The 17572-nt window shown below is 33.0% G+C and overlaps 2 protein-coding genes across 6 annotated transcripts in view; one reads left to right on the top strand and one right to left on the bottom strand.

The window, feature by feature from the left end:
• Positions 1-17572, bottom strand: part of LOC148601811 (beta-1,4-mannosylglycolipid beta-1,3-N-acetylglucosaminyltransferase brn-like) — a 39899-nt gene that overhangs the window by 12499 nt on the left and 9828 nt on the right. For 3 of the 5 annotated variants that reach the window (XM_088555363.1, XM_088555364.1, XM_088555361.1), the window contains one exon: positions 9161-12686. The exons of 1 other annotated variant lie outside the window; for it this stretch is intronic. In XM_088555363.1, coding sequence (XP_088411489.1) covers positions 11666-12686 — 1021 coding nt within the window. In that variant the 3' untranslated portion in view covers positions 9161-11665. Of the gene's footprint in view, positions 1-1340; positions 1396-9160; positions 12687-17572 lie in introns of those variants that run through there. One more of the 5 variants, XM_088555365.1, reaches the window with a different exon arrangement.
• Positions 2107-3009, top strand: LOC148601812 (uncharacterized). The gene has a single exon (XM_088554436.1). The coding sequence runs from the start codon at positions 2107-2109 to the stop codon at positions 3007-3009; it is 903 nt and encodes a 300-aa protein (XP_088410562.1).

Genomic DNA, 17572 nt, shown 5'->3' with positions numbered 1-17572 from the left:
ATATAAGCACATTCTTTAGATTTACATACAAGCGCTTCCCTTATACACATAATTCTCGTGATTCATACATGTAACACTATTGCCCTGACGTATACACATTATTTCCATAAATATTCTTATGATACACAACTTAAATTCCCGTTTTACTATAAGAAGATGACAAAAACAAGAAAAACAAGTATTGTAACATATCCAGTAATTTTTTTTACATACATACACATTTCGAGGTGGGGCTACACTTTTTAGACTTACAATAATTTTGTTGGATTAAATAAACGAAATTCATTATGAGGATTGTTAATGATGTGTTACATGCTTCAGTAAAACAGGAAACAAATCTGTAAGCGAGATATAGAGTCCTCGGTAAACAGGAAGTTGTTTAATTTATGCTCAATATATGATATACCTACAGGAAGAATGTGTTAACATTTCAAGCCGCTGTGATAAGTAGTTGCTGAGAAAAGTGCGACGAAATTTTCAGCTTTCAAATATATAGTCATAAAATAAACAAAGTGTTCGGTAAACAGGAGGTTGTGGTCGAACTATTTTCGAAAATGGATCCGACCATTTGGCATACCTACAGAACGAAGGTGTTAAAATGTCAAGCCGCTATGAGAAAACTGTAACGGAAAACATTGTTACGGACACACGGAATCACAAACAAAGGTAAAACAGAATACCCAATCTCCTTTGGAGTGGAGGGATAATGACAGAAATTATTAAATTCCTACAAAACGTGGAATGGAAATTTGTTTACCCAGTGAATAAGACTAAACTCGATACTTAGAATTTAAAATGAAAGAACATTCATTACGTAAATCATTCACATAACTATGAAGGCACTAGTGGGTATCAACTTTCTTGGTTGGTCAACATTTGACTATGTTATGTCTAAAGATCCAGTTCGTTAATTGAAGTATAGCCTCTAAGTTTTTAAAAGTATTCGATATTTTATTGGGATAAATAAAAATCCTGATTGGAATGAATAATTACACATTTCATAATATAGACACATAAAACAACTTAAATACAAAAATAACAATATGTAGCCTTTTTGGGTGTGTATCACATTTTTCAGATTTTGCATGAATTTTACAAAGACAGTTACTTAAGTTTTACAGTTGCTAATTTTCGTGAATTTTTTCATATGAACATATTCGCGGATATCATTTTTTGCGGTTTCAAAAATGATTTATTTAGTGTTGCATAGCGTTTCGCAGGTACTGCTTTTCGCGCTTTTCCATCACTGCGAAAATATGTAAAATTAGTTCACCACTAAGATTAGTACATTTATAGTAATGGTCCTTTTACATTAGAAGCTAAGATTTATTTACACCTACCATTCTTGTTATAATTAACTCAAATCATAAAACAATGTCCTGGATGGTGAGTTATGAAACACTGTCGGAATAGTTAAATTATATAATATATATATATATATATTGTCATATTTTCTTTAAAAAAATATCTACACTTAGTAAATGACAATATCATCAATATTGTTATAACGATGTACCATATGTTTGAAGTCATACATAAAATAACATTAATATTCAGATGTACTTCTGAACGAAATAATCATCTCGAATACATTCTAAGTAACCAATGCTACAGTGAGTGAAATAACTGATTACCAAAAGAAAATTATAAATCAGCTGCTTTGTTGTGTACTAACACCTATTAAATGACCGTTCCAATATATACTGGGGTTTATTCCCATTTGTCCCACATTTGAAAAAAACTATATTCCCAGTTGTCCAACATTCTTATAACAACAAATAATTAATTAGTGTTTTGACAAAGTTATAGTCTTTTTCTAGTACTCCACTATCACCATCTAGTCATATACATGTAGATACATATTTTTGATTGGAATTAAAAAAAAATAATAATAATAAAAATAATAAGTGAAGTTAATTATTTGAACTAATTAAACCAGCAGTCATATAATAACTTTTAATAACTGACCACATTAATTGGCTAATCAATTTCTTTCTAAGTGGGCTTGCTTATGAGCAACATGCCACTTCAGCTTGTTGAAATCAATGTGAACACATCTCAAAAGAGGTATATAAAGTAAAAATGTCAACTTGAATCAAAGTCAAAATGGCTAATGCACAGCTCAACATAGAATTCATAGAGAACAGTAGAGGTGGACAAAGTCTTGTTCTCAACAATTACCGTTTCCAGGTAAAGAATCGTCGTGAAGAAAGGGTTTACTGGCGGTGTGTTGTCAGAAAATGCCCAGCTACTATAAGAACCTTAAACAACATACCAGTAGGTTACAACATTCAACACAACCACAGAGCAGAGCCATATAAGTTAGAGGCAGCAAAGGTGTTAAACACAATCAAAAAAAGATGTAGAGAAGAAGCAACAGCTGTACCAAAACTCTATGATGAAGAGGTAGCAAAATTGAGAACACTTGAATGGAATGAAGAAGTACAAAATATGGTTGAAAAACTACCAACATTCCAGTCTTCTAGAAGCATACTTTATAGACAACGTTCCCGTCTACTACCAAAGTTGCCAACATCAACCAACGACATTGATTTACAAGGTCAATGGACCCAAACATCAGCTGGTGAACAGTTCCTTCTTGCAGATGACAACAATGGACAACGCATATTGGTCTTCGCAACGCAACAGAGTCTTCAACTACTAGCCAATAACGACACCATCTTTGGAGATGGTACATTCTTCACCTGCCCTTCTGTATTTACTCAACTCTACACAATTCATGGCAAAGTAAATGGTCAGATGTATCCTCTTGTTTATGGTCTACTCCCTGGCAAGGGTGAAGACGTTTACAGAAGGTTTTTTAGTATTGTACATACCAACTGCACAAACCAGCAACTTCAACTTCGGCCTTCAACTTTTGTTCTGGACTTCGAGACTGCGACAATCAATGCAGCAAAGACTGTCTTTCCTAACATTGCAATTCGAGGGTGTTTTTTTCATTTCACGCAATGTACCTATTGTAATAAGGGTGTGAAAACAACTAATTAACATGTACACAATTCCCACTTGTCCCACACATTTTTACCTGTAATTATAAAATGTGGGACAACTGGGATGACACCTATACTGGATGCCAAAACTTTCAAAAAAAACCCACATCCTAATCACGTTTTATATTTCATCGTCCAGCCAGTGTTCTAACTACTAATAATATTCTTGAATTATCAACCTCTACTTTAACGATTTTAACAAAAAAACTGTTCTTGTAATAAATGTTATGTGTATAATGGTGTTCAGTTGTATTAGAAATTCGTTTGAGGTATTAGATCAGCTTTATCACACTCAAGACTCGTATGATTCAGTATACAGCACTGTCATATGAACATAGAAGTTGTCATATTTAATAAAATGGTCTTTTGATAAATCTGGCTCTCAATTCTTTATTTTTGTATCTTTATTTATTTATTTTTTTATTATTATTATTATTATTTTTTTTTTTTTTTTTTTGTAAAGAGCACCGTGCTTTTTTCAGTGATTTTAGGAGAGAAAAAATACACTAACTGGACATATTTAGTCTGCGATGGGATCACTTCATTGATTTTTTTTTAAATATAAGCATGCTCCCCTCATAGCCGAGTTATTCCTGTATTGTTACGACTCATAGTTCATGGCAAAACTATCTAAAGATGCCTCAAAACATGATCTGTTGTGTGAATTTAATAATACTTTAGATATTTTGAAGATATTTTGGCCGTAAATAGTCTTAAAAAATTTAAGATATCTATGGAAAATAACTCAAATTGTCTAAGACTAACAGAAACAGTCCTCGTACACCTTTCCTTGATTTAGATATAACATTAGAAAATTGCAGTTTTCATACGAATATTCTTGACGAAAGAGACCATTTTGATTTCTATATTGTTAATTTCCCATTCGTAGACGGCTATATTCCCGAACCACCCGGTATATCGAGGCCCTGATAATGTTTATGATCAATATTGTGAATTGTAACGAGCCCCTGTGTCTGATCGGAGACTGAGTAATATTACATTAAGTTCAATGCTAACCGATCATTTCATCTTTTAATGTAAACTTCATGTACTCATACAAGCACAAAACACACGTAGAACCATGTGTATGACATTTAAGAGGTACATTTTGATCTCATATGAAGCTAGAAATGCCGTTTTACGGTGCCGATCAGCAGCATGTGGTGTAGGAATATATAATGATGCAAAGCATATGTGAATATAAAGTACAGAAATTACGAGTGCAAGAAGTCGTTAACAATATTATCGACTTAAAAAGCAGAACAAAAAACATCATGTGACTGAATATTAAGAACGGGATAGCACAAAAAAAACTAAACAACTTGCAATAAGAACTACCAAAAATGAAAACGTGATTGTCAATGACAGTAATTGCTCCGAAACGGGAAGCACCCTTCACATCGCGAGTGAGTGATTCCGGTAGGTGTCAGGATCGGTGAATTGTCAATCCGGAAAGACGTGAAATCGAACTAAAGATATGATCTCTTATATGTGGGATAGCAACTTCATACCTACCTATCGTGTTGTGGGGATTACGGTTAAACTTCTATAGGGACGAATTCGACTGGGATATACTTAACAGACTTTGACACATTTATCTACATAAATATTTGGAGCGTAGAAAACCAGTCACGCTGCTAGACTTCAATGCGTCGTCATTGAGCATGCGTTCTGTTTGTTTCGTCTGAAGAAATGATATATCGTGCACAGTGTCTACGCTATACGTGACATTACTATAATTTTCAATTTAGCTCACAGGGGCCATAGGCCACGTGAGCTATTGCCATCGTTGTCGTCTGTCGTCGTAGTCGTTAACAATTTTCAAATATCTTCTCCTCTGAAACTACTGAATTGATTTGGATGAAACTGTACATGACTGTTCCTTAAACTATCCTGACAGTTTGGATTTTTGATCTGTTCAAAACATGTCAGCCGTTACTAAAAATAGATCATGTTGGTCAGATAGCAGTTTTTGCATATATCTCCAAAACCGTTATGTTTAACCAAATTCTAACACGTAGTAAAAGTGTTCACCATGATGAGATCTATCTGTGATGCAATTTTGGTGAAAATCTGCTGACTTTTATTGGAGTTATTGGCCTTTTTGGAATTTTTTTTTCTTGTTTTTGATGTTATCACTTACAAAATCTTCTCCTCAGAAACTACCATACAGAGTTCAATAAAATTTGGTATTACTGTTTTATAGGCTATCCTGCACAAAATTATCGTTTGAATTTTTGGTTGGTGAAAGACATGGCAGCCGTTTCTACAAATAGAACATATTGGTCAGACAGCAGTTTTTTGCATATAAATCCAAAACCGTTAGGCTTAATCAGATTATGACACGGAGGAAAAAGTGTTCAGCATGATGAGATCTATCTTTGGTGCATTTTTTGTGAAAATCTGTTGACCCATGTTGGAGTTATTGCCCTTTTTTCTTTTTTTCTTTTTTTTTTTTTTTTTTTTTTTTAATTTTTTTTTTTGTTGTTTTGATGTTATTACTTTCTCCTCGGACTCTACTGTACGTATTTTAATATTAGTTGGTATCACTGTTGTTAGGGTATCCTGCACGAAATGACCGTTTGAATTTTTGATCTGTGAAAAAAACATGGCCGCTGTTACTGAAATTAGAACAAAGGGGTCGAAATACAGTTTTATGCTAATTACTCAAAAGCCGTTGAGTTAAACAAAATTCTGATGGAGAATAATATTGTTCACTATCAGACGACGGACCTTTGCCCAAATGCTCAAAATAGTTTGTTGCTGTAGTATTAATGGCCCATGAAACAGAATTTTTTTTAAATGTGTTTAATGTGTATAACTCCCTGAAACCAATTGCAACAAAATTTGATGAAAGTTGGCATATTTTTTTTTCAGAGTTCGCTCCACAAACTGATCATTTAAAATGTTTTATCAGTGAAAAAAATATGACCGTCGTAAAAAAAAACATAGAACATAGGGGTCAAATACTTTTTGGGCAATTTTTTTCCCTAAATTATAGACGAATAATGAAAAAGAAAGCTACCCATTCGATAAAAATGATATTCTGAGTTGACTGGCAGTATTGAAATTTCTTTTTAATGCGGCCAAAAAAAAAATATGACCAATCATGAACGTCATGTACAATGGCAATCCCTATTGTTGTGCATATTATCATTACGAAAGGTTGATTGTCTGATTTTTATTGAAATTATGTTCCGTAATTCTGTAAATCTGTCCAAAAAACGTTCTTTTTCGTATTTTCCTCAGCAACTATAAATCACAGTTGCAGAGCGACGCAGGTCCAGACATCGATTGGTCTAGCTTGTTAAGACATAGAGATTTATCTTGTAGTATTGATTTGAGAATGCACAATGGTAAAATATTTCGCAGCGTTCGAGATAACCAAAACTCTAACAACGCAAGACACACGTCAGATTTGAAATTAATTATTGATCTGGTGGGACCCAAGATTTTAATGACGACACTTTTCTCTTTCATTGCGTATATTGAAGGAGTAATCAAGAAAACCAAGATTCAAGCAGAAATCAAAAGAATGTAATCCAGGGACAATGACCAGACAGGGATAACAGACACACTCAACAAAGAACATATAAATAACCAAAATAATACGAACAAAGCAACAAATGTCCATGAAAAACTCGGACTTCAACCAACATATTAATTGGGAGCCGAGATAATTGCGATGGAATTCGGACGGACGAACACGTTTCCTATTTACCACCCACTGAATGGGGGTACATGTATAATATCTACTTGTATGTGTTATTTACTAGGAAATCGGCATTATGATCGCAATAACTAGAAAGAGAAAGGCAAGGTATGTGTGTTGTCTCTACTAATGATCTTGAACTTGACAAAAAATGACTACCAAGTTCAAGATCATACATGTTGTACATACAGTTCATAAAGGCTATTTTCATTTTATTTCAATAATTAATGCATGAATCAGCATCTCTCCAGGAAAAATCGGCATATTGGTCTCAAGTTCTCGGAAATTTTATGAATAGAGTGACAGAGCTCTATTCCATGTCATGTTTAAAAACGATTAGTATATATTCCTGTGATCCCTCATTTACGAACATATTTTTTTTCTAAGTGAACAAGTTTTAATTGTCTTACGTCTGTACAACTGAACTTGATTGATATCAATAGTTTAAAATATAAGGAGTTCAAGTTGAGAGTAAATAAAAAATGTGGATAAGCTATATTTTGATTTTTTGCTCAAGTGATACGCTTGGCTTATCTATTGTGCATACATCAGTCTTAAGGAGGTAGATCTAGGGTAAAGGACACAACTCTTGAAATCAGTGATATATTTATATCATATTCAATTTCATCTAAGCCTATCAAGCTTTCATTTGAAACAGAATGAAATCAGTTAAAGTTACTTTGATGCTTACATAAGATTGATGTAAAATGGTGAATACAAACATTCCAATGATTTATAAGAGTTGTATCCCTTATCCTAGGTCTAAATCATTAAAAAATACAGTTTATTCGTATATGCAGGCAGTTGATGTCTCGTGTAACTATTTTATTGTTAATAGGTGTCGTACCTTTCACATTTATGCCAAATGATGGCTTGTTATAGTGATTTGTTGCTATGATATAGCTTCAAGGGTACAATGTAGCTGTTAACTTTAATTAAGGTTAACTTAGTTATGCGGGTGCCAGGGAAATCTTTTCACTATGTACGTTGATTGTCATGAAAGTAAAGAAATTCCTGACCCAAAACAATGCAGTATAGAATAAAAATGAGATCTTAGACTGTGTAATTTTATCTACAGGACTACACATGAACAATATTTCTTGTTAACTGAACCACAATCGAATTCTTTTTTTTTCTTTCTTTTTTTTTTTTTTTTTTGAAATTTAGTTATTATCAGTCCTCACATATTTCCCCTTTCAAAAATTTCGAATCATTTCAACAAATAATTTACACTAATGGATCATTCGGAACAAAATGAAATTATAAAAAATAAAGTTTATATAACTCCTGGATGCATTACGCATAACGGTATTAAAGTTAAAGTAATTTAGCTTGTAAATTGGTGTAATGACATGTAGTTTGTGATCTTTGGTTTGTTTAATGGAGTGTTGGACGTCAGTATTCAAACTTCTTCTATTTACACAAGCATAATTTGAATATATATTGCAATACATGTTTTTGGATTAGTTAAATACGGGTATGGGTACATGTGAGTTGTTGCGTTACGTTCTAATTCTCAATACATTTGAGTAATGTTGGTTTGTACTATCTGTACTGCTGTAAGGCACATACCATTATATTCGCGGGGGTGGGGGTCTACAAATTGTCCAAAAAGTCTGAAATCAGAGCATATAGTATACCTGACTGAAAAAAATATTGGTGGGGCAGACTCGGTTCCACTCTTACTAAATAATACAGACAGGCTTTTCGAAATTCTCAAATTGAACGTCGCCTACATTTCAATACTTTTGTCCGATCGTGAATTTTCCAGATTCCAAATTTAGTGGATTTGCCAGTGCTGCTCATAGCTTACTATGTTTAATTTTCTGTTTTGCAATTACAACGTATCTCATGTATAGAAACAGATACGTCAGTCCAAAAACTTACAATAGCGCCAAGAGTCAGATTCTGACGACAAAGTTTGAGTTGATAAATGTAGATGTACAATTTGTTATCGGATTTTTAGGTGAGTGTGTTCAATTGTGTAACATTTTATTCCACAGAGGCCAGTTATAAAAGGGGAAGTTGTGATCAAGCCAAAGTACTCTAACCCCGCTGCATTTTTGCGCCTGTCCTAAGTCAGGAAATTCTAGCCTCTATATGCCTTGTTTCGTTTTCACGTTCATTTTACTGAATGTTGCTGGAGTGTATAGAGACAACTATTGTTGTACCTGCGTATAATAATGTTTTGGGGCCAGCTGCAGCCTGCCATTGGTGTGAGGGTTTCCTTGTCATTCATTGAAATCCATGTCTGGCCTTGAACTGACATTTTCCATCCTGGTGGGGTTGTTCTCAATTTGACATAGTAAACATATCCATTTTTCTTGTATTTTGTTTCATAGTATCAGAACTCCAGTCCTACATGAAGCTCATATTTTCGGGATTATTTTATATATAGTGCACTTAAAATCTTTTTATTTTAAATATCGACAAAAACAAAAATAAAATGCTTTAATTGTAAAATTGATTACCAGGCACCAATATTTACGTTAAAAAACCAAAAATTTGTTTTATAACACAAATAAGTAAACAATGCATAAAAACAAACGAATATATTGGTAAAACATAATATGGTGGCAAGAAAGCATATAGTCATGTACTCGGCCATATACCCTACACTAAAAGACACATTTTCCTTTAATTTGTTTACATATAACGAGAAAGGTTAAGTACTGTAGTTCCGATTGGTAAGTAGTACATTATTCACATTAACAGTTTTATAAAACAGTAAAACATGTAAAGAGAAAATTTTCGTAGTTTTCCACCATCGTTAAGAAGGGGGAGGGGGAACTCAAGTTTATAACTTTATCTTTAATATATCAAATTTTGTTTTATAGTCATACAGATATAGACATATAGTGTTTTATTAAATATCAAAAATTCTTAGCATCAATTTATGTTTTTTTTTTTTAAACGGCCATGCTTCCTGTGTTATGCTCAAAAGAGCGAACGTTTTAGAGAGTAAAAGTTTTCAAGGTTTTCCACCTCCACTTTGATAGGTGAAAAACTCAAACTTTTGATATCCCCTCTATTTCAAATGAACCTTACAACAATATCTATATATTGAATACTAGGTATCTACTTAGTTACTATAGTCTCTAAAAAATAAGCAGCATGCATAACATTTCGACAATTAAAGATCCTTAGTGAGCACGATCACAATAATACCCCACGCGCACACATTTACACTTAAAAAAAAGCTGCAGTTCTTACGCCAAAATAAAAAGTGGCTACTTTAATCCATCTCTGTGAAATCAAACGCTTATTGCTTCTAATCGCTCACCAAACTTTGAATGAAATCCATCAAAAAAATACAGATGCAACTAAGCGACAAGCCTATATAATAATTTTTCCGACGTAGTCGGTTTATTTTCGCTTTTTACCCTTTGACCTTAAAGACGCTCTTCCATGGAAACGCAAGTCACCTGATCGCAAATCTGTTTCGCCATTGGCCAAATACTGATAACTTAATGGCGTTCGAAAAAACTGTATCGAAATTGCGTGCCATGTGTTATTTCCTGCATGAAATTTAGAAAATTATAAGTAAAAAGAACAAAATTTTACCGCGTCGGCTATCTTATTTTAAAAGATAGTACTTGTTTAAAATAAATTTTGCTCTCAAAAAGTTCCCCATCCAAGATTTTATTGCTACTGTTTAATGATATCTGTCAGAAAATGGAGTGGCTATCCAGGCGACAAGCCTACAGATGTAGATTAATGACTTTTTAAACAGCCCGTTCCAAAGAAGAGGTTCCCCTTGACCTATTGCTCTGAAAATCAATCATTGCTGGTAACCATTCACTAAAGTTAGAAGGAAATCGGATAAAAATTTAGGCGCTATTCCTACGACAACAAATTATGTCGGATGCATGCACGCATGGCTACTGTGTGATTTCAGGAATAAAGAAAAAAAAATTTTTTTAATTAAATGCGGATGAATAACATGGACAGAAAACATTTAAAAAAACACAATTTGGCGATATAATTATACGCCACGCGTAAATAAATGTTTTTTACCACATATGAACATTTTAGGTTTTTTTTTATTATTTTTTATTTTTTTTTTTTTTTTTTGTTGGTTTGTTCATGAGAAATTGAAATATCCAATGGTTGAAGTAATAAAATCAAAAATGTCATATAAGGAAATAACTGGCCTGTATGAATTACCCTACGAATTTGAGGTAGATAGATCCCATTCCTTGCAGGTATTCGAGTCTAACTTTTTTTCTATATTTGAAAAAAAAAACATATAGTCGCAATTGTCTTCATATGCATGTATTATAGAACTGTATAGTTTCGCAGATGGGAAGTACCACCAAGAGTATGGTTTCAATAGTCGCAATTGTCTTCATATGCATATATCATAGCACTGTACAGTTTCGCAGATGGGAAGTACCACCAAGAATATGGTTTCAATACAATTTTTGTTTACATGCATGTGAGTAATACATGAAATAAGTTCTGTGGAGTATGATGTCGTGTGTCACTGGTTTGATTTTCAGAAATTATCTACACTGTCATTAGTTTGTGTTTAGGGAAGACTTGGCAAGTGTCGGCCCAGGAGTTTTCGAGTATTTATTTCATGTGCAATTTGTACGTATGGATTAATACATTTAAGAAATGAATCACGGAAACTCCATTTTATCACTGTTTTACCACGGGGTGGCCATTTATGTCGCATTGTTTCACCCCGATCGATAGCAATGATACAATGATGAAATGGAGTTTCCGTGATTTATTTCGATTCTAATAGGACTGGTTTCTTCATATATTTGAATAGACGCAGCCTATGTATTGCACGAATTGTTGGTCATGTGTTTATCACTTTTTTACCGTGGCTGTCGTCTAAAGAGCTTTGAAGCATGTCATATTAGAATTCGGGATTTAAAATTACGATTACCGATATTTTGCTAACTGGATTTAGACGAATTTTCATGTCGTTTCACCGATGACTTAGTTTAATAAATGCGTTCCAAGCATCGACCAATTTAAAGCGACCACTGTACCCATGACTCGTAAACACATTTGACAACATAGTATGTGATACAGGGTCGTGTGCAAATTTTTCATCATGACGTAAATCTATTCCAAGCACATAGGCAAGCATTCCAATATAAATATCATCTATATGAAAATGCTTAACGTAAGGCGCTATTGTTATCATTTTCGTGATAACTTCCGGTGTGGTGAATATACTTCCGCCGTGAAAATATGGCGGCCAAAAATAGAACTTGTATTCGCTGTACGAAACATACCACTTAGAACCTGGGGTTCTTCGAGGAGTGCATAAATGGCACTTGTTACCAATCATCCATAATGGGTTTGCTGGCAATAATTTCACATAGTCAATAAATGATACTAATTTTTTTACATTTACAAAATAATCATCGTCCACGAGTAGCACATATTTAGCTCCCATACAATATTGTGAAATCCATTTGAATATCATTAAGGTCTTGAATATGTTGTTATCATATTCATCTTGAAATGAGCCTGTAACAATATCAGAGTAAAGATTATCTTCGACCTTCAATAGTTTAATAGCATACGCAGCGAATCCAACGAAAAACACGCGCTTGATTTTATTATTTGTGATATTACCCCAGGTTTTCCTGATAGCGAGACGTTGGTCAAAATCACCAATGTAAGACTTAATTGCAATTATAATCGAATCTTCATCTTTGTTAAAGGTATCACATATATGGGAAGGTCTACTTTGAATCTGAATTCTCGATGGATTCCAATTAATAACTGGTACATCTACTGGTCCTGTTGATTCTAGAATATTTTGTATTAATTCTTTATTTATATCTGTATATTGTAATGACAATTTGTTAAATATGAAAATTCCAAGAATTAAAATGACACTACACAAAGCGATGTACTGTTTTGCTGATAATAAACATTTTTTCCGTACACTCAAAAGGATCGACATCGGCTTCCAGAACACCAGCTTGAAAAGTCTGAAAATAAATAAATATATACTTCATTTTTATTACTGTGTAATATAATATCAAAGAGCATAGTGTTTCATTATGCAATTCATGGTCCCACGTGATCAATAACATACACCATGTATGGTCCAATATAGACGCCGACTTAAAAAAGGGTTTAAGTCTTGAAAATATTTATGTATACTTTTGTGTTTATTTAATTCCACAATCTTAAACTTGGTCCGCACCCCACATAAATCAGGACCGGATCCAAACAGTATGAAAAGGAGGGGTGTCAGCTGAGGTTCCTGCGAAAAATGTACAGTTTTGTATCCATAATAAGGGGCTTATTCCCACTATCAGATATGGAAAACAAACAAGTATATAACCTATGCTGGTGAGGCAGCATTTTTTATGGTTGGAGCAAGACCCTGTGTATAGTTTAGATTGCATTTAGGAACAGTTGATCCTATTGATTAAGCAGTAGTCTTTGCGAAAACCATGTAAATTCTGTAATATGTAATGGTTACTCATTTTTATTTTTTTAAACCATTGTTGTGACGTCAACGTATTGTTTTAACAGTGGATTCTTTTTTTTACGAATCAACAGTGCACAAACAATAGAGAAAACTTTCCAAAAACAACTCAGTGAGTATTTTTAGAAACTGTAAGCCGTTATTCGATCTATTAGAACGCCACTAATTAATATTAGTCCAAAATGAACTAACGAAAATCCAATAGTTTTCAGTATATCTTAGTGCCATTTACTGAGTTATCTCCCTTAATTGTGAATTCTGCAGAACACTCTACATAATGTTTATACCCTAAGAACAAGGGTTATATGAAAAGCCACATGTTAATATTTGTTCAATATGACAGTTTTATCAAAATATCAAAAATAAATACATGTAGGCTTTCAAACCACGAATCACAGTTTGCACGATTCTTATCTGGAGTACTATTTAAAAGAACTATCAAATTTATAGATATGAGACCTTATAACGGGCAATAAAATTGATAAGCGGTACTTAATCAAATCTATTGGTTTAATTGAAGTAGAAATCTATTTTTAGTATCGTGGTACATGTATTCTCTTTGGTTACATGTATAGAACAAAAGTTATCTAATTACTGAAGAGTGGGCGATACGGAAGTTGGATCATCCCCTTTTCTAAATAAAGTTACGTTGCTATAGTGGAAACTTTGGGCAGATATATGTATATGCAAATAACAGTCTGGAACCTCCCTCTTTTTCAAAAATAATGGACGTTCATGTACACTTGCAGAAATAGGACCACCTAATAGATATATCTACCTTCCTTAAGAGCCTTCATTTTTATTGGATTTCTCTAACGGAATATTTTATCATATTCGTGTATCCAAGGCTTTATGTATCAATGGATTAACATAACAAATAAGCGAAGTATAAATTTTTATCATGTGTTAAGTTACCAAGCAATGCCTGTCTTCCTTTAACTGGATGTTAAGTAGTTTTGACTTTAGTTTTGTTAGGGATACTTTATCTAGTTGTTTTACCGCTAGCATCATTATGTTGCTATTAAAAACGCACTTTACAAGAAAGCAACAATTTGATTTTTAATGGGAGGTGGGTTAGGATTAAACATTCTACCCTTATATTTTAAGAAAATATAGGTCCTACCTTTTTCTCTTGGCGCAAAGCGTCGATTTTTTTTAATATAGGCAAACAAATATTAGGACATTATTAGACCCTGCCTTTTGATTTTTTTGTCTTTATAGGCTGTCCAGCTTTTTTATTTCAAATTTGATCTTAACCCCCTCCTATAAAAATCAAATGTTAGTCGGTCTATACCTATCCAAGAACAATCCGAAAACCTGTCTAAAGCAGGCACTTACATAAATTTAACAAGCTCCATGCAGCGGTAGACGTTCGTTTTGTCTCTAACCGCTGCAGACAGGCATTTCAAATTCTATGATATTATTCAATTCAAATGTCGCTTGACAATCGGATAACGTCACGTAAAATCATTAACTTTTCTTGCATTTTCTAAGAGGGCTGGCTGCAGCGTCTAGAGTGAATTTCGAACGTCAGACGGTTCGGTTTAAATAGTTTTTCAAAATTTTTCAAACCGACGTTTATACCAAAGGATCATTATGCAATGTGTCAGATGCTTACGACTTGGATTTACCAAAGCTCCGAACAGCATATTACATTCGAAATTCACTCTATAAAAAAATCGGAAAAAATTGAATGATTTTATTTTACGCTATGTTTTCCTATTGTCTAACGATGTATGATTTGAATTATGCCGGAGAATATCGAAAGGCCTGTCTACAGTGGTTAGTAAAACAAGAAATGAACATCTGCCACTACGGGGCGCCGAATGGGACACCTGTGGTTTTATACTCAAAATTCAATTTTGTACAGAAAAAATTGAGTTTTGTTCAAAAGTGAGTTCAAATTAACAAAATTTATAACATACTGCAAATTTAAATTTTGTCATACAAAGTAATCTTCCAGTGTGTGATGCAGTAAAATTCTATATGATTCAGCAAAAATTAAAAATAAATAAAATTGCATTTTAGCTTAAGTAAATTGATAATGTCTTAACATATTCGTAAATTTAGCCGAAAGAAAGAAATATTTGTAACATTAAATAATACGTAATATGTGACGATAGACTAAATAGGTTTGAATTCTTTGGTACTTGCTCAATTGTCTTGCTAATAATTTAGGTAAACAACTGACACTTTATAGAGATTAGCAAAATATATTTAATTGCTTTAGGTAATAGTTTCCATTGTTTAAGGATAAATAAATTAAAACGGTATCAGACATAAAAAGATAAAGTAAGTTTGAGTAAACGTAATCTTACATAACCAAACGTTTCCTATACTAAGGCGTTGTGAATATTCATCTTTGGATATTAAATAAAATTAAGAGATTTCATTGGTAAATAAAAGACAGGTCCGACAGCACGTGATACTGGGTTTTTAAGGGAGCTCAACCCAGCCCTAGTATCACTGTGTACGTTCAGGACAATAAAGAGTAAAAACTTAATATCTTTATTCACCAGGTACGTGAACAATTTAAATTTGATATTTTATTTCTAACTTTTATAATTAGAATTTTAGAAGTAAAGTTTTTTGTTGAAGTTTTATTTAAAGCAACTGTGTAAATAATTAAATTCTTATTTATCAAAATAAATAACGAAAAAGTATATTAATCAAATAAATAAAAGTTTACATAGTATTAAGCTTAAATTATAAAAACAATATATATATTTTGATCACTGTGTACGTTCAGGACAATAACGAGTAAAAACTTAATATCTTTATTTACCAAGCCAGCCTCGAAAGCATGTAGTGTCCGATGGGCCACGGATACAAAACAAAAATACACGTATGCCAGAATCATAGCAAGAAACCACCGCCGCTCCACCAAGACTCTACCATGAACTAGTTTTCCCCAACAAACAAAATGTCACTCGAAAAGATAGAGGTCATATTAACGTGTCGGACGGGGAGGCAGTCGACGTCTCGTGGAGCCATGCTATGCCCTCGACCTCTCCGTCCCGACCACACAAAATACGACATAACAAGTGGACAAAAGTTACTATTGTCAGGACAAAATTCATTATTTTTTATATCAAAGACTTTATTTTTGTTGCCTTTTTGAAAATTGGGTAACAAAATTATTTTGCTTATTTTGGATCCTGTGAACTAATTTGAATACAAACGTGAGGAACATTATGACAAAATTAACTTTTGCCACAAAATTCCAAGTTGTGTTTACAAAACTGAATTCTGTCATAACAAAATCACTTTTGCATGCAATTTGACACAAAAATCACTTTAGTGTCACAAAAGTCATTTTTGCATCTCAATTTTGTGTCATAAAAGTAATTTTTTTGTGTCACAGAAGTCATAGTACAAGTCTGTATGACATAGTTTTATACATCAAAAATGATTTTGTTATGACAGAATTCACTTCTGTGTACACAAAATTGATTTTGATTACAAAAAGATCAAGTTTCATTTGGCGCCCCGTAGTCACTGCGTTGAGTTGAATTGAGATTTACCGACAAAAAAGAAAGGTAGCGAGCTCTTAATGGAAAACAATAATTCATGATAATATAATTTCAATTTAATAACATGTGGCATAAGTTCTGTTCTATTGTGATTGGTTGTTAACTTACATGTGTGTAAATATTTACAGCTAGTTGAAATAGACCAGTTCCAATTTCAATACAAATTTAGGCAAGCTTCTGAGTAGTTTAAATAGCTCTCTAGGTAGAAATCTGCCCTACATTATACATATGTGTCCAACTAACTACTTCAGAACACCTGTGTGCTCTTTTGGACACTACCATTTCAGTTTGAATAGCTGTCAATTATGACCCCTAAAGGTCAAGTAAATACGACTCACTGAGGCCATCTAAATCATTGTTAAATTTTCTATACTGGTACATTTTCAAGTTTTTATTTTAGGGCATCTTAAACAAAGTAAGTGTAAACAAAAAAAAAGAAATGATATAAGTATTTACAATCATTTTACAACATTTCTTGAACAACTTATAAAACTCTTTTATATTAAGAAGGTATTTAGAAGGACTGGTGCATGCATTTATATTTTAAGTTGAAAATATGGCCATTCTGCAAAAGTTTAATGAATGTTACCATTACTTTAGCTGTCATTTTGCGTAAATTTTTGTTTCTATTGAAATATGCCTTAACTTTAATTACTTCTACTAAATTGTACTTTTCTTGTACAATTTCATTTCATATCAACAAATACATGAAATTAGTGTCTATATATTTATTGTCTTGCAAGACAAAAAAATCGACCTAGATAACTTCAAATGCATGTGACTTCTGGTGACCTTAATCCGCGCATGTGCTGTAAGGGTCGCTTCTTCAACAATAAATCTGATTGCA

The sequence above is a fragment of the Perna viridis genome, chromosome 12 (assembly GCF_037379345.1).
Source record: "Perna viridis isolate PV_CMFRI_1.1 ecotype Kerala chromosome 12, ASM3737934v1, whole genome shotgun sequence".
Taxonomy (NCBI): Eukaryota; Metazoa; Mollusca; class Bivalvia; order Mytilida; family Mytilidae; genus Perna; species Perna viridis.
The sequence above is the reverse complement of the archived record's forward strand: the minus strand, read 5'-3'. Positions and strand labels throughout refer to the sequence as shown.

Coding starts and splice junctions, on each gene's coding strand:
- LOC148601812 (XM_088554436.1), top strand. CDS start 2,107: ATGGCTAATGCACAGCTCAACATAGAATTCATAGAGAACAGTAGAGGT.